Source organism: Sebastes umbrosus, chromosome 4 (assembly GCF_015220745.1).
Source record: "Sebastes umbrosus isolate fSebUmb1 chromosome 4, fSebUmb1.pri, whole genome shotgun sequence".
Lineage (NCBI taxonomy): Eukaryota > Metazoa > Chordata > Actinopteri > Perciformes > Sebastidae > Sebastes > Sebastes umbrosus.
In genome coordinates this window covers 14,935,333-14,958,922 of record NC_051272.1, presented here as the reverse complement: position 1 = coordinate 14,958,922, position 23,590 = coordinate 14,935,333, and the positions used below count along the sequence as shown (strand labels likewise).

The 23,590-nt window shown below is 40.9% G+C and overlaps 1 protein-coding gene and 1 long non-coding RNA gene across 3 annotated transcripts in view; one reads left to right on the top strand and one right to left on the bottom strand.

The window, feature by feature from the left end:
- Positions 1 to 10,572: 10,572 nt before the first annotated feature.
- Positions 10,573 to 20,641, bottom strand: LOC119486660. 2 transcript variants are annotated; one of them, XR_005206572.1, is made up of 4 exons: positions 20,509 to 20,641; positions 19,458 to 19,489; positions 15,657 to 15,734; positions 10,573 to 11,030 (listed from the first exon to the last, which is right to left on the bottom strand). It is a non-coding gene; the product is annotated as an uncharacterized LOC119486660 (long non-coding RNA). The 2 variants fall into 2 exon arrangements; XR_005206573.1 differs by lacking the exon at positions 10,573 to 11,030 and adding an exon at positions 15,218 to 15,543.
- ttc23 (tetratricopeptide repeat domain 23) overlaps positions 20,460 to 23,590 on the top strand; it is a 13,398-nt gene continuing 10,267 nt past the window's right edge. The window contains exons 1-5 of the mRNA XM_037766950.1: positions 20,460 to 20,827; positions 21,893 to 22,070; positions 22,286 to 22,409; positions 22,757 to 22,913; positions 23,003 to 23,128. Coding sequence (XP_037622878.1) covers positions 20,769 to 20,827; positions 21,893 to 22,070; positions 22,286 to 22,409; positions 22,757 to 22,913; positions 23,003 to 23,128 — 644 coding nt within the window. The 5' untranslated portion in view covers positions 20,460 to 20,768. The remainder of the gene's footprint in view (positions 20,828 to 21,892; positions 22,071 to 22,285; positions 22,410 to 22,756; positions 22,914 to 23,002; positions 23,129 to 23,590) is intronic.

The following is a 23,590-nucleotide window of genomic DNA, read 5'->3' as shown; positions in this document are numbered from 1 at the left end:
TGGTGCATCAAGTCACACTGGATCACGGCACCTCTGATATGGGCAGTGGGAAGGCCCTCCGAGCGGGGTAAGACACGGCACAAAAGTTCAAAAGAGGCTCTGTTTATCAAAGAACCTGAAGCAAAGGAAAATGATCTGCTGGATGAGGGGATTGAAGGAATAGTTCACCTGAAAATGACAATTCAGCTGTGATACAACAGTATCAGTTTCTAAGGATGCTAAATCATAGGTCTGCTATCAGCCTTCATCTTTTTACAGCTCCATTAGGGGTGTGGGAAAATATTGTAAATATTGAGTATCATGATGTGATGTTTTGTGATATTTTATTGATTCTCAAAAACACTATCAATTTTTTATTAATAGTTTACATGCAAAGATTAACTCAGTCAATACTGTATTTAATTTGCGAAGAGATGCATCCTCTCACTGTATGTGCACTCTCAAAGTAGTGATATGATGTTAGATGTTACAGGGACTATGATAAATGCAAATGCAGATCCCACTGTTCTGATTGCATTAAAAAAGCAAACATTGTATACTCTGATTTTATGCATATGGTGGTGTGTTCTTTATACGATGACAGTTTTCCTAAAATTAGATTTTAAAAAATCTTAATATATCTCCTTGCTTACAGTATTGCTATACAGCGCAATATATTGAATCGTAACCCCTGTATCATGATACATATCGTATCGCCATACTCTTGTCAATACACAACCCTAAGCTCCATAAAACATTCCCAAAAAATCATGCACCTTGTTATTAGATATTAGGGATGTCAATCTGTTTAAATATTTAATTGCAATTGATCACATGATTGTCCATAGTCAGTCGCAAATTAATTGTACATTTTGTATCTATTCAAAATGTATCCTAAAAGGAGATTTGTCAAGTATTTAATACTCTTATCAACATGGGAGTGGAATAATGTGCTTTCTTTATGCAAATGTATCTATATATTTATTATTGAAAATCAATTAACAACACAAAACAATGACAAATATTGTCCAGACACCCTCACAGGTACTGCATTTAGCATAAAAATATGCTCAAATCATAACATGGCTGAAGCCGAACAGGCAACAACAGCTGTCAGTGTGTCAGTGTGCTGACTTGACTATGACTCGCCCCAAACTGCATGTAATTATCAAAAAGTGGGCATTTCTGTAAAGGGGAGACTCGTGGGTACCCATAGAACCCATTTTCATTCACAGATCTTGAGGTCAGAGGTCAAGGCACCCCTTTGAAAATGGCCATGCTAGTTTTTCCTCGCCAAAACTTTGCACAAATGGGGCGTTATTTAGCCTCCTTCGCGACAAACAAGTGTGACATTGTTGGTACCAATGGATTCCTTAGGTTTTTTAGTTTCATATGAAAACCTAAAAATTGCAATTTGCATTAATATATTAAAAAAATTAGTGGCATTAAAGCAAATTTTGCGTTAACGTGTTATTAACGCGTTAACGCAAAATATTAGATATACATAGAAATAGGTCAATTTAATGTACATATTGGACTGTTGACCATACAAAATTCATTGTTGTCTTCAATAGTTTAAGAGAAAGCTCAAATGAAACTTCCTGTGTTTATTTTTTGTACTAACTTTGATAACAAGGGGGTGAGTTGTATACTGAATATTAATTATCGAGTGAACAATTCCTTTTTATTCTGAAACGCTGGAAAGCAACACAAAATGACAGACTGTACATCTGTGATCAAACACCATCATTAATTGTTGCATTCTTTAAAAAAAAAAAAAAAAACCTGGTTTCATTTCATCCTAACCCTGAATGAATGAAATGGGAGAATGCCTGCTAGATTTTTCACTAAATGCTGGCACGGCTCTCCTCCCTAAAGTCGTAAAGCAGACAAAGTGGGTTTCCCCTCTTTCTTCTGTCCGCAAAATTCATCTGGCTCCTTTGGCAAGCTGCCCGGGTAATCGTGGCACGGTCTGTGTTTTTCACGACAGCACTGTTATTTTGCTGTGAAAACTCTCAGCATGGGGTGGCACACCCACCTCTGGCAAGACACTGCTGTCAGAGCTGATCAGCAGAGAGCAGCCTTCCCTTTCAATTAGCCTTGTCTGTCTAAGAACAGGGCCAGGAGCACCAGCACACAGCCACACAGGCAGGCACCGAGTGAAGGAACAGCGAGGAGAGCAGGTGGGAGGAGAGGGGAGAGCTGGAGAAGTAAGCCCCAAAACTCCAAACGGGGACTGAAATACCCTCCACTGCTGTGTGCTAAGTCCCTCTGTACCAGAAAGGGCTCTGCCATGGCACGTCACAGTAAACACAGGCAGGCTCCATGGAAACAAGGCCATTTGGCAGAAAAGCATGGGATGAGATATGGCACCAATGAGGCAGATAATTCCCTGAATAACTATATCTTCCCCCTCATGTGCTATCACGGTGGTGATGAAGAGTGTGTGTGAAAGAGAGAGAGAAAAAGAGAGAGCATGCGGTGAAACAGCCATGTCACATGTTACTTGGGAAACAACACACCACAATTTATACGGCACTAATCAAGACACAAATTAGAGGTTGTTTGGGGAGCTTATGAACAGTGTTGAAGGGGGCTCGAGGAGGAGCGCCAGGGCCCGGGAGTGAAAAGAGAAAAGGGTGGCAGCCATGCCCCTAGGTTGTTTGTCACAAATGCCACATCCAGGTGGGATTTGCAGAGTTGCACCCTAGCCAGCATCTTTCTCTCAGTGGAAAGAGCCTGAGGTGGAGGATGGTAAACATGGGCAGCTGTAACACAAGCACAAATGTCCCCCGTGGGCTCGGCTGGGGATTTTCAATAGAGGAACAGCTAGGAGGAAGCACTGTATCGATAACCTTATCAAGTTTGTGGACATTCTTCCTGCTTGCAGATTCGGTTCAAACACCACACTACCAACACACTTCCAGCAATCCAACTTCTAAGTAAGTCTGACTGGATGGAAAACTTACACTTCAAAAGGCCTGTCTCAGGTTAAAACAGAACACAATCTCAACACCTTCAGCCTTTTCTTCCACTTCTAGTGTTTCATTAACCGAGTGTGCTGAATAAAAGCAGGAAACAAGAAGTCACGGAGAAGAGAGAAGGACTGTGCGTTATGCTGCTCCAATTTTCCAAGCTTCATTTTTCCGTAACAGTTGAAGAGATGCTCTACTTTAATGAGTATCATGTGTTTAAAGCTGTTGTAGAAGGGCCATTGTACCTATAAAACCAGCAGCTCTGTCACCAGCAGACTGGAATCTGGAAAATCCATCACCGACCAGAACTTGTAAAACTTCAACACGAGTACAGTAAAGTATTTGTCACATGTCTGTTATTTTTTATACCATTATTCCCATTACAGAACACTAATTAGACCTCTTGGCTATACCTATGAAAGGTATTACACTGTAATTCTTGTATATGCAACAAAATCAATTCATATCAAATCCACAAAATCGTGAATCGGGAAGTATAAAGAGCGACAAACGCCGGATAGGGAGGAGGTCAGGGTGGATGGGTGGATCAAAAAACTCCAGACTTTCACCCAAGAGACCGGTGTTCATATCTCATGTGAAACCAGAAATCAAAGTTGATTTATTTGTGACATAACTTCCGTATTAAAGTTACGCCACTTCTGGAGTTATTTTAACCCAAACCCGGTCTTTTCCTAAACCTAACTAGGAAGTTTTGTTTCCTAAACATAAACAAAACATTTCCTGTGAAGACAGAAGTTTATTTTGAAAAGCATGTAACGAGCGTACATTGACATGCGTGACATGTTGCTGGACATTTGTAGGAAAACACATGAAAAAGGAGGAATAACTTTTTGTAACATATAACATGACTGTTGTATGAGAATATGTTGCTGGACCAACATCTTGTTATTGAAAAAAATACTACAAGGGCAAGGTCTATTTAGTAGTTGTTCTCGACCTGTTAATCACATTACATGATCTTCATCAGCAGATGGAAATTGCCCAGTTGTCATGGAATTGTAGACACTCAAATTTCCATTTTTTTCTGAGCACTTTTAAGCCAACATTTACTTGATGTGCCCAGAAAAAAATGGAGATTTGATCGTCTATAGACTAAAATCTGCTGATGAAGATCATGTGATATGATCAAAAGCTGCAGAACAGCTATTGTGCCCAGGGCAATGATGAAGCTTTGAGCTGCATCAAACATCTTGGTTGAATGAGAGATAGTTGCAGCACTAAAGGGCTCTAAATGAGACATGCACTGCAATAAATACAGGCTGAATCCACCCATTTCAGTGTTAACATGTTGCTCCGCATGCTTGTACGTTTTTGTATTCTATATCAGAGCTACTGTAGGGAACAAGCCGAGGCATTGTTTGGTTGTGTGCATTGATGAGGATGGGAGACACTTGAGTGAATGTAATGCTATTAGCAGTCCGAATGTAATTCTATTAGCAGTGCAATGTAATACCACAGAGCAAATCTAATAAGACAGTTAGTATCAATGTCACAGCACAAACGCAGTGTTATGATTGTTAAGTGGCATGGATGACTCTGTATGTGCATTTTTCTTTTTCATTATGGGCTGGACTCGGTATCTCAGCACACTTTCAAGCAATGCCAAACTCCAAAAATCCAGCTGCTTTCTCGTATCTCTGGTTCCATATGCATCCTGTTCAATCCATATGTAACTGAGGATATGACTCCGTCTCTTTGTTCTTTTGCCATTCACAAAAAATCAATAGGACATTTGGGGGATATTTATTTCGTCCTTATTTGACCAAACTTATCATAATGTTGACTTTTACTGTTGGAGACCATAACAAAAGTTGTATTTCAAATGTTTACGATTTAGTTTATGGAACAAACATCTCATCTATTGTATGTATCTGTGTGTAAATAGAGCAGTTTTATGGACATCATCTGTTGTGCAGATACCAAATTGTGTAGTGTGAGCTAAGATTTTGATAGAAGCTCTATATATTTAAAGGTATAATATCAAAGAGAGCGAGAGAAGAGAGAGTGCAGCGTTAGTGAGAGCAAAGCAGCGAATCAGAGAAATAAAAAGTTATTTTGTGATTGTTTCCCGGCGGTTACATTTTAAAACACAACTAACTCCGCACAACTCTTCGGGAAGGTGCCGAGTTGCCGGATTTTGGATGAATGCAGGCTTCCTGTCTGCTGGCTGTGGCTCAGCGCTGCTCTCGTCAAACTACAGACAAACACCGATCATAGCTGTACTCACAGCACAGAGAGGAGCAGGGGGATCACTGGAACACATGCACATAACACAACCCGTTCTCATCCCTGAAATATGGGCGATTTGTATCTATCAGAGTAAAGGGGGACTTGTGAGTTGGTATCAGAAGCCGAGGGGCGTGACAAAGCGGCAATGTTTGACCACCTGAACGGGCTGCCCACCCTGCACACTGTTATTGGCTGGGGGTTACAGCCCCACGTGGGGTCTAAAAGCTATTTGCTGACACCCAGAAGCGTCCAGAGTAAAGCAAAATAAGAAAAGAGAAAATACAGGCAGAGGGCTGCAGGGTCTCTGCAGAAAGAGACACCGACACACATTTGTAGTGGGGCATAAGTGATGATTGAGAGGGATTATTTTTGTATCAATCTATACATATTTTTTTAGTTTTAACACTTACATATTATACCTTTAAGTCGAGATTTAAAAGTGTGTTGATTAGATCGTTTTTATTTCATAAAACATCCTATGTCATAGCACGTTATATGCACTTATGTTTGACATTTTGTGGTCTTAGCTATACATGTCATACTTTCAGGGAATAAAAAGGATATTGAGAAAAGAAAATATAAATGTTTTGCAAAGGAGGAGTTGTCGGACTCCCAAGTACAGAAGGAAGGACAACATCTTCTCTCGCCTCTCCAGCTGATGTGTGGGACGGGGGCCCCTTTGGTGAGCTCTGTTGTCAGCTGAGACAAACTGCAGCTCCTGGGAGCGCCCCAGATCTGACAGAAACCTCCCCCTCCATCAGTCACGTCATCTGAGTCAGTGAAGGAGTCTGCGCCCTGCTCGCGGTCACACTAACCAGGAGACACAAGCTGTTCCTCTCCAGGTGCTCATTAATGCACTTGTCCTTGATACCTCCACCATACAACAACACAAAGACAAACACATGCCTGCCGTGTTCTAATTACACTCGCGCGCACACACTCGCAGGGATGTGCATCGTGCATTTCACTAAGAGACTTGTAAATGTCAGACAACGGCAGACGCCCCTTTACTTCCCCCCCTCCTGCTGTTGCTGCTGCTCTTGTCTTTTTTTAATTTTTGTAGGGGAGGGGGGTACACACGGATAGGGACTGTTGTTGTGAAGCAGAAAGAGACAGAGTGAATGCTATGTAAAGATGGTTTGAGCCTTTGAAGTGGGGGACGTTGGGGACAGCTGATATGAGAGCCGGCACTGGAGTGGAGAGTCGGGCTGAAGGAATTCATCAAGCTTCCTCAGCAATTAGCATATGGGCCTAATTATCATATGAAACCAATCCTCCATAACCAGCCCACAATATGACTTCCTATCCCACCGCATTACAACCCATCCCACTGAAAAATGGTGAGCATGGATGACCCCAGTATTGTCTTATACTTCTCCTCTCCAAGGCCTTCTTGAATAACTACCATACCTCCAATGTTCCTTTTTTTCCATTATGCAGTTAAGCCAGACAGTTAATTATCCAGGAGCAGGGAGGCCGGGTCTCTTTGCTGGCTGCGATAACGATATGCTTTGCTGGGCAGAGAATGAAGAGGGCCAGCCCACAGGGAGCCGTGCTGATGTCAGGCAATCTTTCAAAAAAGGCCCAGGCAATTAGATGCACCAGTGCTACCAGGGATGACTAGTGTTATTGAGGATACTGGCTAGCTTCTCTAATGGGGGTATTTAGGGCAATTATGATAAAGATGTCAGGGCGACCTCCCCACGACTGCTGCTTTTACAAGGGGTGCCTCTAAGTGCAAGATCACAGAGCAGAAATAAGGAGTGACTAAAGATGTGGCCGGTCCCGTGTGGAAGTCTTGCCACCAGCAGAACTGCACTTAAGACTCGTCTCATGTGGAAAATACTGTCTAGAGGTGCTAAATGGGCTAATCTGCCCTCACGGTTGAGTTTTATGGGAATTTTGGAGTCTATTATGACAGTCTCAAGAAAATAAACACTCCAGTGCTCAATTAAAGACTAAAGCCTGGCTGATTTGTTTCCATTTAGCATCATGGATTCAGCACATCTGGCCCCGGAGAGATCGGAGCACTGTTATTATCTAATGGACGAGGGAAGCTGACCATCTGCAAGGTAGCGGAGCCCCACAAAGGGGCCTTTCATGTGGCCACTGTTGTACACCGCTTGCGTCTGAATTGTTTCCATACACACGTTTACCTCAGTCATCACCTTTCAACCACCGGCATCCACTACCTCACTTCAAAGTTACACCTTCAGGGACATAACCAAGAGCTACTGGTCACCGCACACACCTTTAACCAGCCAGCCCATAGCATATGCCATCCACATGCCTGGCATGACACTAAACACACACTGACTAATGTTTGAAGTAAGTTCAAAGAGGCAAAAGCGGAGGAAAAGTGCAACGTGGAAGCAGCATGTATCCTCTTTCCTCCTCTGAAACAGCCAAACAGCTGGCCGTGTTCTTATAAAGTGCTTAGTACATTTCCATGATTGTTTTTATACAATGTCTGTGGATAACACACCATGATATCCCTCTCTCTGTAATAACCTCTCTGGATAGATATTAGAACGTCAGGAAACAGCGATCCCACTATCCAGATGGAAAAAAGCTCTTCAGTGAAGCACATTCCAAAAGTAAGTGTTTCTTTCTGTTGTACTTCATGCAGCAGAGCCACGCAGAGACTGGAGAGATCAGATACAAAGTTTAATGCATGAGCCTCTCATTATAATACGGTAATGAAGGAGTGCTGCTCGAGAAAAATTAAGCAGACAAGAGAAACGTAAAGCTTAATAAACGGTCGGTCGGTCCAGACTGAAATATGTCAACAACTATCACATGGATTGTCATGTGCAGACATTCATGGTCCCAAGAGGATGAATCCTACTGACTTTGGTGATCCCCTGAATTTATTTCTAGCGCCGCCAGCAGGTTGATATTTGTGGTTTTAGTATATAATCTCAATCAATCAATCAAAATGTATTTATATAGCACCTTTTGAACAAATCAAATGCACTTCAAAGTGCTTTACAAGTGATTGACAAATGTCATAATGATCAACAGTTACTCAAAGTAGTAAAACAATGAGTATTATAAAACACTACATGAAAGCCAGACTAAATAGATGGGTTGTTAGTTTACGTTTAAAAATATCAATATTTTCAGCTCTTCTCAAAAACTCTGGAAGGCTGTTCCAGCGGCTTGGAGCATAATGGCTGAAAGCAGCATCGCAAAAGCATTTCTGAGAGGTAGTCTGGTGCACAGCCATGCAGTGCCTTATAAGCTAATAAAAAGAATTTTAAAATCAATACGAAAACTAACAGGTATAACCAGTCTCAACAACTATTGGATAGATTGCCATGAAATTTCAACCATATATCACCCCAAAGCATGTAATAGAACCGCCTATCTACCAGAGGTTAGCGTGTCAGAGTCACGTTTTGCCTCGCCATGGTGTGAATATTACACACATACAGTAAATGAAGGTGCAGTACCAGCAGGGGGCATCAAAATCACTTAGTTAGGTTTAGGAAAAACATCATGGTTAGCCTAAAAATAAGTACGTAAACAATGTACAGTATGTACGGTAACAACGTAACAGCAGTACGAAAAATACGTGACAAATGTCACTAATGTAACTTACAAAAACACAAACAAAACACCGGTGTCCCAGGTTGAAAGTCCTGTGTTTGTTGGACCCATCCACCTCCCCTCCCGTCCGAAAAATTTCAATTTGTCCAATACTTTGATTTAAGTTGAAATACCTGTAAAAATAACATTCACATCAGCCTCAGCTGTACTCTGTATTTAGCGCCAATTATCAAACTAGCTAAACTAAGATGGTGAGTATTGTAAACATTAAATGGTATTATGTTGTGATTTTGCGCATGTAAAAATGCTGACGTCAGCATTTAAGCATCGCTGTGTCTGAGTACAGCCTCACAGAGCTGTTAGCATGACTGTAGACTCTTTTTTCTACATGTAGATAGTGTTTAAAAATGTCTGTAACTTCTCCTGATATAGATACGTTCAGATCTCTATATTATTTTCAATGATATTATTGCCCCCTCTGTGACAAGTATAACATTCATTTGCCATATACAGTATGCGAATGATGCCAAGTGCCAAAACTATAAAAAAAAACATTAAACATCTGCACCCTTTTCCTGTGAAATTAAATACTAACATAATAAGACACTCATTCAGCTTAAACAATATAAATACCATCATGGTCTCGTCCCACGGCTTGATTCACGCTCAATAATTTTAACTTCTTACTGTACATTGGCTGCTTTTCATCATTTGTCTTCACTCCTTCTATAAAATGCTACCAAAGCATTCCAGCATCATAAGCAAATGGGCACGGGGCCTCTCTGAAATACTAGCCAATCAATCAGGCTAGGTTTGCCCTTCTGGAGCAACAAGCCCCCATCCTACCCAGCCATCAGTCATCATGCCCCACCTCTGGCTGTCCTCCTGCCTATTTTCACACCATCTCTTTCACTTCACACAGCTAACACGATGACTTATTATGTTTTCCAACTTGATTCCCCTTGATGTTTGCTCTCCAACTCTCTCTCGCTGCCTGTGAGTTACAATCCCGTCTGTCGATTTTCCATCACGATGGCTGGAGAATTAACTCCAAATGTTTGGCTGAGTATCAAAAAGCAAGCAGGGGAAAAGAGACTGCTTTGAATTTTGAGCTTAATTTTCTGGCTATTTACCTTTTATCAGTAACATCTATCATGAAAATGAATATCTGTTCTTTTTGAATACCCAGAGAGGTTTCTGATGAGGACATAATTGTTGTACAATCACTACGTTATCTTCACTTGGCGAGTTAAAAGTTTCCGTGCACTATTCTGCACAAGGTCAGGATGTTAAAAAGCTCTCCATGACAAATTGCCACTTGTGCAAATAACATTTATAATGCCAGTACTGTGTGGAGGTGTATTGTCTTCTTGGGGGGAAAGGCTTCACCACAGTGTAATAAAAATGAAACAAAAGTCAAAGCTTTTCCCAACAGGGTGCAACATATGCCTGTACTGTATAAGGTCACCTTTAAGGCTGCCAGGCTACAGTGTGCACACAGCTAAGAGATTTAGCTTAGCGTCTAACAGTTTCACAGCCTGAGTGTTTGTTTCTATCATTTGCTGTGTCGATTGGTGTCGATTGGTGAGGTGAGTTTGCGAGCAGCTTCTTCACCCTCCACATTTTGTCAACAGGTGTAGAAAGATGAGACTGGGGAATTTGCATTCTATAATAAACCTAAATTGTGAGCAAATCATCCGGAAATTGCTGAAAAAAAATCATAAATCAAAGCCTTGCGAATAGCAATTTCATCAAAGCATAACCTCGCAAATTGCAGCCGTCTTGACTCATTTAGTTCCATTAGAGAGCGGTGTTTCTCTTAATGCGAATGGATAATCAAGAGCTCTGCATCGGGTCTGGACAGAGGACCAGCATGACCTGCTGTGTGTACATAAACCACAGCTGTAGTGATGGATGGCCTGCTCGACAGAGTGTTGTTCTGTGATGTAGTGGAAGAAGGATCCCACTGTGACTTACATCCACCATCACGCACACTAACCTCTCAAAACACCACATGTATCATCGTCTGCAGATGCTGAAAGGAGGATGTGTGTCAAAGGAATATGTTTGGAAGAGTGGGTGTAATGAAAGGGTAAAAAGTTGTGTGTGCTTCGACGTGTATGCGTGTGTGTTTGTAATTGCATAATCGGGACCACATAACAGCTCCACTTGTCTGATTACATCACAGACACAACAGGAGTGAAAATCACTCACCTTTGCTACACCATCTCCACTCCTCTGTTGTTTTCTACTCCATCTGTGGTCAACATAAAGCTAACAAAAGAAAGAGCAGAGAAAGAGAGTGAGAACAAGACCCACCACCACCACCATCCTTCCAGGAAGGGCCCTGAAGGGTTTGGAGCCCTGAAAAATAAGGCTAATTTGAAGGTCATTTAAAGAGCGCCAGGCGGCGCAGCTCAGGAGGGGGGCCTCGGGAACAAGTGCAGGGGGAGCGGCTTGGGTTGCACCGCTGTGAGGTAGGCGCTCCGACGCTCTCCCTGGTGCTCTTCATCAATCTCTCCCATCCACCGAGAGCCTCCTCTGACCCACATAGCAGCCAGAGGGAGGGGGTTGCCTTTCTTCCATTATTGATACCACTGCATCACACAACCTGCACTTACCTGAACCAAGTCAGCAGAGGAGCCACAAAGGTCAGAGCACCACAGGCGGACATTTAGCCTCTCATTCACATTCATAGTCAAAGGTAAGTGACAAAACCCCCCTTTTGATATTCGTATTCCTATTGCTACCGTTCACTTTGGAAGCATATTCGTGGGGGTGGGGGTTAAGTTAGTGGTTTGGTCAACTATTAAGTATGACTGATTCATTTCTGATTTAAAGCTGCAGTTGGTAACTTTGAGCAAACATGATAAAAAGTTATCTTTATTAAACTGTCACTATATCCTGACAGTAGTAAATGAGACATGTTCCTCTGCCTCCGTAAGATTTCACAGCGCCCAAAGTCTCTAAATCAGCTGTCAATCACTGCTCACAAATTTGTGTACTCCGATCAAACGGTCAAACTAGGCAGCGCTTAACAAATATTAATCAATATTCTGTAATTGTAATGCCTGTTTCTCACCTCAAATGTTTTCAGTGTATTGTTTAGCTGTAAAATGAGAAAGTTTGCGCTGGCCGGTGGGCAGTGCTTGGTTTTGGCTCGATTGTTTTCAACATGGCTGCCGGGTCACAAACTTTCTAATTTTGCAGCTAAACAGTACACTACAACGTGTTTCTGAATACAATTGAGGCAAGAAATAGGCATTACAGTAACATAATCTTGATTCATATTTGATCAGCGCTGCCTAGTTTGACAGTTTGAGTTTCACGAGCAGTTATTGACAGCTGTCCAGAGACAACTCGGCTCTGATTGGTTGTTTTCTTTCAGGCATGTTGAAATCTTGCAAATGCCATTAGGAGCACAGGAGGAGGCTGAGGAACATGATTTTTTTCACGGATCATCTGTCTCTTGTTCCACTGTCAGGACATAGTGACAGTTTTATAAAAATAACTTTTTTATCATATTTGCTCAAAGTTACGTACTGCAGCTTTAAGCAGTAGGCATCAATTTCTTTTGCAGTCAGCAACCTGCTGAAAGTGACTGTACATGTGCCATAATACCATATTCACAAAGTCTTCATATAATGATATCAGAAAAAGTCCGCAGGCCCTGAAATATTACTGGCTGACTCATTTGACATTAAAGCTGAAGTAGGCGAGATTGGAGCAAATATGATTAAAAAAAGTTATTTTTATAAAACGGTCGCTATATCGTGACAGTAGTACATGAAACAGGTAACCTGAAAAAAATCATGTGCCTCTGTGTCCTTCGGTGTCCTTCGGTGCTCCTAACGGCATCTGCAAGATTTCACTTACCTGAGGAAAACAACCAGTCAGAGCTCAGCCAATAGGAACGCTCTCTCAATGAACTGACCTGTGATTGGTCAAAGTCTCCCGTCAAGGGCTAGATTTTCTAAAGCCTGAGAACAGAGCCATGATGAGGTGCAGAAGTCTAGTTATCTCTCAGAACACTTGAATTACAATATGCTGAAAGGTTATTATGGATTTTTTGCCAAATGATGCCAAATATATAATGCCTACTGCCACTTTAAATGTGTATCAAAGATTATAAACTGGCATTCTTTTGGACAGAGAGGTTTTCTTTTTTTCCTGGACAGATGCCGCACATTTTACACATGCAGTTAGAGAAGCAGGTGAAATGTGTTCATGCTGGACCCCTCTGTAGCATAAGCACAGTTAACATTGAATTGCAGCGATCAGAGAGCGAATGGGCAACTTGCAGATTTCCCCCCTGGTTCCCAACCAGGTGATACAAGGCTGGACCACAGAGCACCGAGGACAAGGAACCGCACCATCCTCTCATCATTTTGGGGATTGTCCTTGGCAGTGCCATCTTTGTGTGTGTGTGTGTTTGATTTGGAGGGGGCAGAGATACAGACAACCCCCTCTACATCATTTTGAAAATATGTGGCGAACAGTTGCTGATCCGTGTTTTAGCAGCTAAAGCTTGATTGCAGGGCCATTGGAAGAAGATGAAACTCCCCCATACACATATCTCCCTGTCACAGTGCTGCTAAAACTGCAATTATGAAGGAACGTACATGCTGTCAGCGCACAAAACACAGTTATTGGTTTAGTGTGCCATTGTCTAAACAAAGAATGGCAATATATCACCTCCAAAGCTTTCCGTAATCTTTGATTTTGACATTGAATAGAAAGGAGAGAAGAAGATTTAGCGGTGAAACAATAGTAGATTTGTTTTCTGCATATGCTTCAAATTAGGCCAAGGTTTGGGTAAGGATAAACACAAGTTTAAGCCATTCTAAGTCTCTGCCATAGCAGAGAACAATTCACATTTGAATACAAAACTATTGTTAAACAAAGCACTGGCATGGAACGATGCTGCTGCATGGAAAGAGAGCTTATCTTATCGTACTGTGACTATCATGTCTTTGCTGTGGACAGCTCCAGTCGGTTCAAAGGAAGGGGTGCCTGGCTTAAGTGCCTGGCTTTGTTTCTACTTCTTTACAGCGGCATTACTTGCACAAATACTTCGATTATGGCACTGAGACACATTTCTTGTTCTATGGGCAAACCATATGCTTTATCTGAAGTGCAGCAGCTGTGAAGACATTGGCGTATTTGCTGCGAGTCAGAACAGGATAACTTAGTTAAAGTGGTAAACCACTCATGGGCCAGTTTTCACCAAATTTAGGACTTCAGTTGAAAATAAAACAGGAATATCAACACAGGTAGTGTTATACTTTACTATCTAAGAGACTATATAAAAATAGGTCACATTAAATACCGTCTACTCTATCAGTTCTTACTCTAAACACTATTTGTTATGACAGGGGCTGATGTTCACTGCTGAGGGGTGGGTGTCTGTGGGTTAACTAGCACAGGAAGTGGGGACAGCTGTATAAAAGTAAGGTGCTACTTTGTGGTTTTAACAAATAACTGTGACATATCTGACGAGCAAAAACTACTCCAAAAAGGGCAGAGTTTGATTGTCTATCTGAGAAGTGGATCCATAAATTGTTTTCTTGTTATGCAAGATGGGAACATTCCTGTGTCGACAGGTAAAGCACTTAGCTGGGTAGAGTTGTTCATTGAAACATAATAATATCTGGTCTCAGTTGCATTGTTAGCCCAATACTAAGTGGGAACAATCAAACAACAACAAATTATCTCTTTATAAAACTGCTATAATAGTTCCAAATAGATAGTTTTGCAAATGTATGACAACATGAAATACACATTACATGGCTTTAAACCCATAATGATGCATGACGATTAGATCACAGAATAGAAATGTTAACTGTGTCGTGCAGATCTTCTATTTTCTTATTCAGCTCAGTGAGGCTGATCTAGCCAGCAGCTCTGTGAATCATGATGCATGCCTGTTCCTGCACAAGCAGGGGACAGTTGTGGTTTGTTACCTAGCCTGTCTTTGACTGCACAGTTGCCTGGCAAAAGTTCAACACACAGCTTAAGGGAATTCACCCAAACTCTCTGTGCAACTGGTTGCAAGATACAGTTTTCGTGACTAATCAGGTGATTTTTTTTATTAATCGATGAAAAGGTACAGTAAGAGTGCGTTGAGCTGCTGTTATCCTGCCTGTAAATTTAGAGCTTCTGCTGCCGCCGCCGCCGCCGCCGCCTTCCAACAGACAAGGAGGTTTTCTGTTTTCATCTAAAGCTTTGGGTTTACAAGTGAAGTTGACAAGGTTGCCATGAGCCTCTTAAACTGTGAACAGGAAGGGCAAGTGCTAAAGTGCTTGAGGGCAGATTTCTATGGTCGAGAATCTTGACAGATGAAAATGGAGTAATTGCAAGCTCAGGACTCAGGCAGCGAGCACTCTAAGCTTCGAAACTAAAGAATTAAAAGCTCTTATTACCATCATATAGTATTGTTTTTAAGGGCTAACACTTTGGTATCATTTCACAGCAAGCCTGTAATTTTAGTAAGAAAACATTTTTCAGAATAATAAGGGTTTACTGGCACCACTTTTCCTGTGTCTTTCATTAAAACGGCCTCAATAAAGTTATTCACCGTTAATGTTTGCTGGAACAGGTCCATGGAAAACGGAGGACTTTGAAAGTCTGAGGTGTATAGTGTAAACATACATTAAAACATGTTTTTCTTCCGCTGCCTGCATGGTTTGTAGCCAAATCTATATACAGTATACATAGTTGAACCAGGAAGCTCTGTAGCTCACATGTTAAAGGGTTTCCCTACAGATCCAGAAAGCCCTCACAGACGCTAAACAGAACAGAAATTATTTGCAGTGAGCAATACATCAGCTCAAAATCATATGCATCAAAATGCTCATTGAGGTGTCATGGTTTATAGGTGTCATAGTTTTTGAGTAATACCTGGATTATGGTCTGGATTCTCTGAAGCTCCTTCCCAGAAAGTAAGTGGCGGAGAGGTCATAAATTGGAGGGGCCAACCTGATGAATTGAAATGAGAGATAAAAAAGAGTTACACTGGAGGAGGATATAGACCGGCAATTTATGTGTCACAGTTTATGTATCTGCCCATATACATAATGTTAAAATGTCCAACTATGTTACACAGCAACCCAAAAGTTCTGCTTACAAATGGCATATTACTGGTCTATAGGTATTGGCTCATTAACCATTTATAAAGTATACCCTAACAGATGTGACTGCAGGTCTGTGGAGAGGATATTTAAAAGCTGCGCGTGCTACACTCGCTAGCGTGACAAACTGCTGCTGCTCTTCCACTTTAATGTTTCATTATTGAGAGAACTTAACAGTTGGGCTTAAAATAACCGAAAACAGCACCTTACATGGTACGCTACGGTGCCTAAAATTCAACTTTAAAAGGATGTCACTTACAGGTGCTATATCCTCCTAAAGCCAGACTCTGAAAACTTGCAGACGGTGTGTAAAACACCATGAAAACTCTTTCAATAATTTTGCACTGTGTACTATAGGTTTACTCTGCAGCCTTACAGTGTGGTTGGAATAAAACAGAAGAATGATTAGAAGGGTTTGAATGGAGTTTGGCAAGGGTGAGAAATTTTAAGTGCTCACCCTTCACCTCTCGTCATCCAGCCCCACACGCTCCCCTGAACGTCTACACATACACGCAAACACACAGATGTCAGAGAGGTCTGAGTGACTCTACCCCTGTCACTGGGTGCCTGCTGCGAAAACAGCACACACACACACACACACACACACACACACACACACACACACACCCCTCCCCTCCCTCCCTCTTCTCTGGACGCCAGCCTGACATACCAGACCTTGTTCGTTAGCACATATTTTTACCCACCGTTACTAAATTAGGAAGCCAGAGGGAGCAAATGGAGTGTGGCTGCCAAGGCAGAAGAAGAAGGGTCTGATCAGGCCTGGGTTTGCTGAGGGCCCATGCCAACCCTACCAGCTTCATTAAGAGCCACTTGGGTTTCAGAAATAGAAGCCCAACAGGGACCGGGGCCAAACAGAGCCCTGAACGGCCAGCCAGAAACTCACGGGACAAACAAACAAATAAACGGGTTGTCTCATGGCCTGCCAGAATCAACCGGCAGCAGCCATCCCAAGGAGCCATGAGAAGTTATCTTAGGCAGTCTTGCACACAAAATGTGCCCTGCCCCGAGTTTAAAAGTGGTGACAGTACACACACTGCCAGCCCGATACAGAATAAATTAACCTAGAAAGCTCTCTCCGGAGACCAATTTCTCAAAGCAGCCACAGAGACGTTACTTCTTGTTTATTTGGCATGGATTTTGGGCGCTGATGTAAGAAAGGATATTTTCACAAGGAAATGTACATTTCCTCTTCTCCCTACATTGGCATATAGCATTTATGTCTATGAAAATATAGAATGATTTGGAACACAGGTATTCCTTATCTGTTATTTTTATTTCTAATTTGACCAGCCTTACATTTCATCTCCATCTACACTTGAAATTCAGATCTGTACTCCTACAAAATTGTATACACATAATAAAATGGATGATTGTGCAGCACTGAAATAAATCGTAAACTCCCTGTTATATAATAAATAACTAAATAGAAGGGAAAGCATGTTGCTATGTAGAAGATTTAATCGGTTTTATTTGTAGGAGATTTAGACAAAATAATATTTTTTTTATATCTGGTAGTGTAGTTTCAGAGAACCACAACCAATCAGAAAACACTGCAGGAATATAGGCTGATTTACAAACGGTTAGAAAACAACAGAGGAACATCTTTCAGGTTCATTGTTTACCATTTCATCTGAGTGGCACCTCTCAACCTGTGACTTCACTCCATTTAGCACCCACCCATTAAAACTAATGAGCTATTAGCAGCTGACTTTGAACAACTGTAAGGTCATTGTTGCCACTCCCATACTAATCAATAATGATACAGATACTAGTGTCTATATAGAAGGAGGGGTTTGACTGACTGACAGCGCTGCATGTTTTTCTTCTATTCATGATGACGCTTTTGATTATCATAAAATACATGACAGGAAAAAAGACATACGTGTTTTACTATTTTCCAGACTGCTGACATGTGTAGATAACAAAATGATGGTTAACTCAAAAAATAAGTGACATCCTCAGAGGTCTGAGAAAACATGAAATAAATGGTCTGATAAGTATAGAGGATGCAGTTTGAAGAATACTGAAAAAAGGAATAATGGCCCTTGGGTTTACATATTAGCAGTTTAACACTTTGAAGTGTGCATGCCCTTAGGAGAGGCCAACAATCCCAGCCATCACTTCTTAAAAAGAGCAAAACAATATTATAATCCTTCAATATTATAAACTCCCTTGAGCACAACTGTAAAACCTACAGTAGATATGGGACCGGGACTCTTGTGTTACTATACTGACATCTTGTGGAGATATTACAATACTACAATTCATATGTTCAAAACATGAATTTGTACAATACTCTTAATGCTATGATGAAAAACCCTGACTTAAATGATCCTGTTTTTAAGACTTTAGATTGCATGGCATTTCAGTAAAGCTGAAAGTCAACCTGCTAAGGGGCCCTAAGGCAATAAAGATGATGAGCCCCTATTAACCCGTCATCCACCCCTCTATGTGCATTATGAACAGTTTTTCTATGCTGGAATACTACCTGGCTCCAGGTATAGGCCTACAGTGTAGTAGTAGAAGTAGTGTAGTAGCTTGATTAACACAAATGAATGATGGAATTTGCAACATATGGGAACAAAATCTTAAAAAGTAAAGCTCTTAAAACAATATTTTGACACAGGGGCCCTCTTCAAGACAGAGTGGCCTGCCAAAAGGCCCTAATCATGTCATTTGTTGCGCTATATTGCTGCATAGTACCAGACAAATGTTCAATTAAAGGTCCCATTTTATAAAAAAGTGAGATTTTCATGTTTTTTTTTATTATAAAGCAGGCTTAAGTCCTATATAAATACTGTAAAAGTATCGAAACACTCAATCCACAGGGAAATACACACAGCCCGTATTCAGAAACTCTGCATTTGAAACAAGCTGTCAGGATTTCTGCCCCTTCCATTTACATGCATGCTCTTTTTAAATATCTATATATTGTAATTTGCTTAATGAATTATACATATGTTTTGTTTTTATTTTGTTATTTTTTTATTTTTATTTATTATTGAATTGACGCTTTGGCAATACTGTTCACCTGACAGTCATGCCAATAAAGCAAATTGAATTGAATTGACAGAGCTGTCTGGTTTGAGCAACAACAACAACACAGTATTGATAAAATGTCTTATCAGGCAACATAAGTAAAGCAGTTAACGTTACATTTTAAATACTGATATTATAGCCGAGTGTACCTGCCTACCTAAAACGTAAGCTTTTGTCTCGCTTTAATTAGAAACTCATAATTATCAGCCACTATAAAGACGTATAAATTGGGTCTATAAAGAACTTCGCGGTTCTTGAATGCATCCCACTTCCTTTACACCATCTAGTGATGTGTCGTTAGCGAACGAGTCGGTTCTTTGAGCCGGCTCTTTTAAGTGAACGATAGGAGCCGGCTCCCGTCTGAGAGACATTTTTTTTGTTTTTTTTAATTAATTCAAGGCAGAATGATAAGACAATTTACACCACGGGCACTCCATGCACTGACTGTGACTGAATGTTGTGTTAATGACGTCCGTGCGACCAATCAGGTGATGAAAGACAAGGATCATACCATCAAGCAGGGAGGGGCGGGGCGCTGACGGTCTACAGGTACAGAGCAGGGGGGAGAGGAGGAGAGAAAGAGAGAGGAGTGCACAAATAGCAGACAAGATGAGTGACAGTCGGAAACGAAGCAGCATGTAAAATTATGGTATTCTGGAAATTATAAGGTTTCGTATAATTATATTGAATAATTTAAAGGGATTATTTGTAACTTTCAGAATTGCTTGTTAACAGTGACACCTGTGGCCGCTAAGTTAACGAAAGTCAGCGTCGGGCTCGAACATCGCTCAAAACAGTGAGGCGCACACGTCAGCTAAAACCACGATATCACTCTATATTTCACCTGCTGGGCAGTAATGTTAGCTGACCAGACGAAGGTCTCTCCATGAATCACTGCTGATCCTAGTGTTGGCTTTTCCTGCTTCAGCAAAAGCGGGTCGGTGCCGGGGCTGAAGCAGGAAGAGTAACGTTATCACCTCCCAACCGCGGCCGGAGGGAGACACCGGCATCCGGTCAGAGACGATAACGTTTCTCGCTGCGGAGCCCCGTCACTTCACAAGACATGGGAAACCTCTGTTGGTCTGGAGGAGCTGCAGCAACGTACACTGTATTCACTAGATATTCTAAGAGCTAAACTAACTCTTCTGCAGTGTGGGGTGAAGGCGCGTTCACATGTAGAGGTGGAGCAAGACTGCAAGAACGCGCACGGTGTGTGAGTGAAGGCAAGCAGGCAGAGGAGCAGAGGCTCCGGCAACGCGCGAGCGCGCATGGGATCCCGACCCGGTAGATTTATACGCTTAAAAAGTTACAAACAGTCCCTTTAAGTGATATATCTGCACACATACTAATCATAGGTCAACACAGCTAAAGCTAAATTTGGCTGAATTATAAAAGGCAGAAGTGGTCAAATGAAGAACCGTTTCGGAGTCAAAAGAGCCGGCTCTTCTTGGTGAGCTGAGCTAAATGATCTGGCTCACTAAAAAGAGACGGAATTCCCATCACCAACACTGTGTCGGTGCAGGAGGGAACAGACTTCATCATAACACCGGTGCATACGTTACCTTTTCCTCAGAGGCATTTTCTAGTGATGGAAACTATAGTTCAGTCTCGTAACGACACCCTCAGTTCACAACAGAGTCTAGGAGGCTATAGCTCCTGTAAAGTGACATACTTTTGAGTTAGGTAGTGTTCACAACAGGAAGAAGCTTAGAGGCAGCTAGCGGATCGGTGCTATCTAGTGTAGCACACGCTGTGTTGCCACGGAAACAAGAACGTAAAGAACACAAACGTCACTACGTCACTACGTACATTGTTTGTAAAAATGGCTGAAGATCATGCTATAACAAAAACACGACCCAGCTCCTCCGAGTCTCCAGCTGAGTAAGTGATGTCTAACACTGTTGTTTAACCTGTTGAACAGTCAAGGTAGATGTTGATCATACTTACCTCACTGAACAGAAGATAAACAAGACAAAACAAAGTCAAAAAGTCCCTTACTCACTGAGTAGACAAGTTGACAGATGACTAATACTCAATATGATTAAGATGAATATGTAAATAATGGATTGGTATTGTGATTAAGTTATATTATAAGTAATGAATTGGTATTGTGATTAAGTTATATTATAAGTAATGAATTGGTATTCTGGATTGATAATAAATGTATATTTTGATAAGGAAAAGGAAAAGTAGTACTAAAAGTAGTAATAGCATAAAAAAAATACTCCATTATAATTAAAAGTCATGCAAAAAAAAATGTCACTCAAGTGAAGAAAAGATGACAAATAGTCAATATGATTAAGATAAATATGTAAGTAATAAAATTGGTATTGTGATTAAGTTATATTATAAGTAATGAATTGGTATTCTGGATTGATAATAAATGTATATTTTGATAAGGATAAATATATCAGTAATTCATTTATATTTCTGTATGACACAGATTAAAGGTAATATTTATAGTTAGAATAATTATAAATAATAATAATTATAGTTAGACAAATTTAGGAAAAATTTAATTAGAGTATATGTATATGGCTCAATAAGGAAGCTGGTAAATAATTCATAATTAACTTATGGAGAAGGGGTTGGATTAAATAAGTTTATACTTCTTCTCACTCCTTTTCGAAAATATGTAAATCACGGCATCAAGTGTTGACAATTTAATTTTCTTACGCTTTTCATTGTATGTAAATACTACTTGTTTCTGACTGTCCACTTGTTGGTATGATCATTCTTTTACTTTATTTTTTTTTAATTTTTTTTGTGTTCTACATGTTTCGAAATAAATTTTGAAATGAAATGAAATGAGTCCCAATCTGTATCTATCTTTGTAGCATCTCAGATACTAAAAAGTTGCAAAAAAGTGTTTTCCTTCCTTTAAATGTACGTCTCCATCTTTACAAAAATGTATTGACATATACCTTGTTTGACCAAAACTTGTAGATCCCCTGAAAGCATGGGCAGCACCACCAGGGACGTGACTGCATCTCCTCCCTGCTACTCAGATGTGTTGAGTCCCTCACAGACAGGATGTGCTAAGAGGGAATTTATGATGATGGCACCTGAAGAAAAGCTCAAACACTTTGACAGCCGAGCTCAGGCCCATGAAGACAACCAAGAGGTGGGGTACAGTAACACATTCATTATTGTTAGCATTAGCGTTAGTTGTGCTCAGAAGATGTGCTTTCACAACTTGTCCTGCAGGCTTTGGCACACCTTACATTAGAGACAAACCTAAAGTTTTCACTAAGGTTATTATTGATATGGCTTTTGATGCATGGTACAGTGGGCTATCAGGAGAAGTGATACTGACAGTTATTTACTGTATCTGCTCAGTTTGATGCTTGCATTCAGGATCTGGTGCGCTGTGTGGCTCTGACTAGGCTGGTCTATGGGGATGGACATCTGAAACTGGCCCAGGCCCATGCTAGACTGGCTAAAGCATATTTCCACTTCAAAGGTAATTCTAAAAAGATAATACTGCAAGTACATTGTTAATCTGAACTGCATACAATTCAGGAACCTGCTGTTTTACCTAAGACAGCTGCCACATATTGTATTAAAAAACTAAAAGATGAGTGTTGTAAATATAAGACAATTTTGCAAAACTGACACACACTTCAGCTCAGAATGATCAACCCATGTAGCTGACTGTGCTTTATAGAGATTTAGCCATTAGATTAGTCATTTTTCATGTGGTGATCCTTTGCTCTTTGCTCTAAAATGGTATTAGTTGGGGATAATGTTGAGATGATGTTCAGATTTAGCATTCAATATACACTCAATGATGGTTGTTTGTTCCCTCAGGCTGGGGGTTGCAGGCCCAGGAGCACTCGACCCTGGCCAGAGAGCTGCTGCCTTTCTGCCCCTCCGTCTCCTCCTGCAGAGATGAAAAGCTTGAGGTTCTCATGTGTCTCCTGAACGTACACCTCACGCAAGGAGGTGCTTCACTGCTTACAGCTGAATATCCTTGCCATGATAATGTGTTTTACAATAATGAACGGAAGTATCATCTAAAATAACAAGCTGAATAAGTCCTTGACTCGTTTCAACTCTCGAAGAGGCAGAATCCTCTTTTCTGGAGGCAGAACAAGTTGTTGAGGAGCTTCATCAACAAGGTGGCATCAACCAGGAAGAGAAGATGAAGACTGAGCTGGAAATCTCCACGGGTCTATCCAGGTTCAGTATTGAAAAAACATATATTTTTTAGGATTTTCTTAGCAGCAGCACACAGCAGATATGTTGCCAAAATAGAAAAGTGAGAAATATATGGTAGATTAATGACTTTAATGCAGCATTTGCAGCCTATAGTATGTAATAGCAGCTGAACCTAATAACTTGGTGCTATTGCCAATTAAAAGGTAACAGGTCAGGTCTTTCCAGAGGGGATTCAGAGTATAGCCTGGATGATTTTACATTTGTTTTGCAAAAGTTTTTTAACTAAATATTTTTTTCAAATTTTGTTACCTCACATTTAAGTGTGGCCACAAGATGGCGATATATTCCTGCAAATTTGCAAAAAGAAAAACAACCTTTTACATGGTTTTTGGAGAGATAAATCAGGCTTTCCCCTGTTGTTGCCCAGTCCACTCAGCAGTCAGCATGGGTGTGTAGCAATAATGCTTACAGACCTGCTGGGTG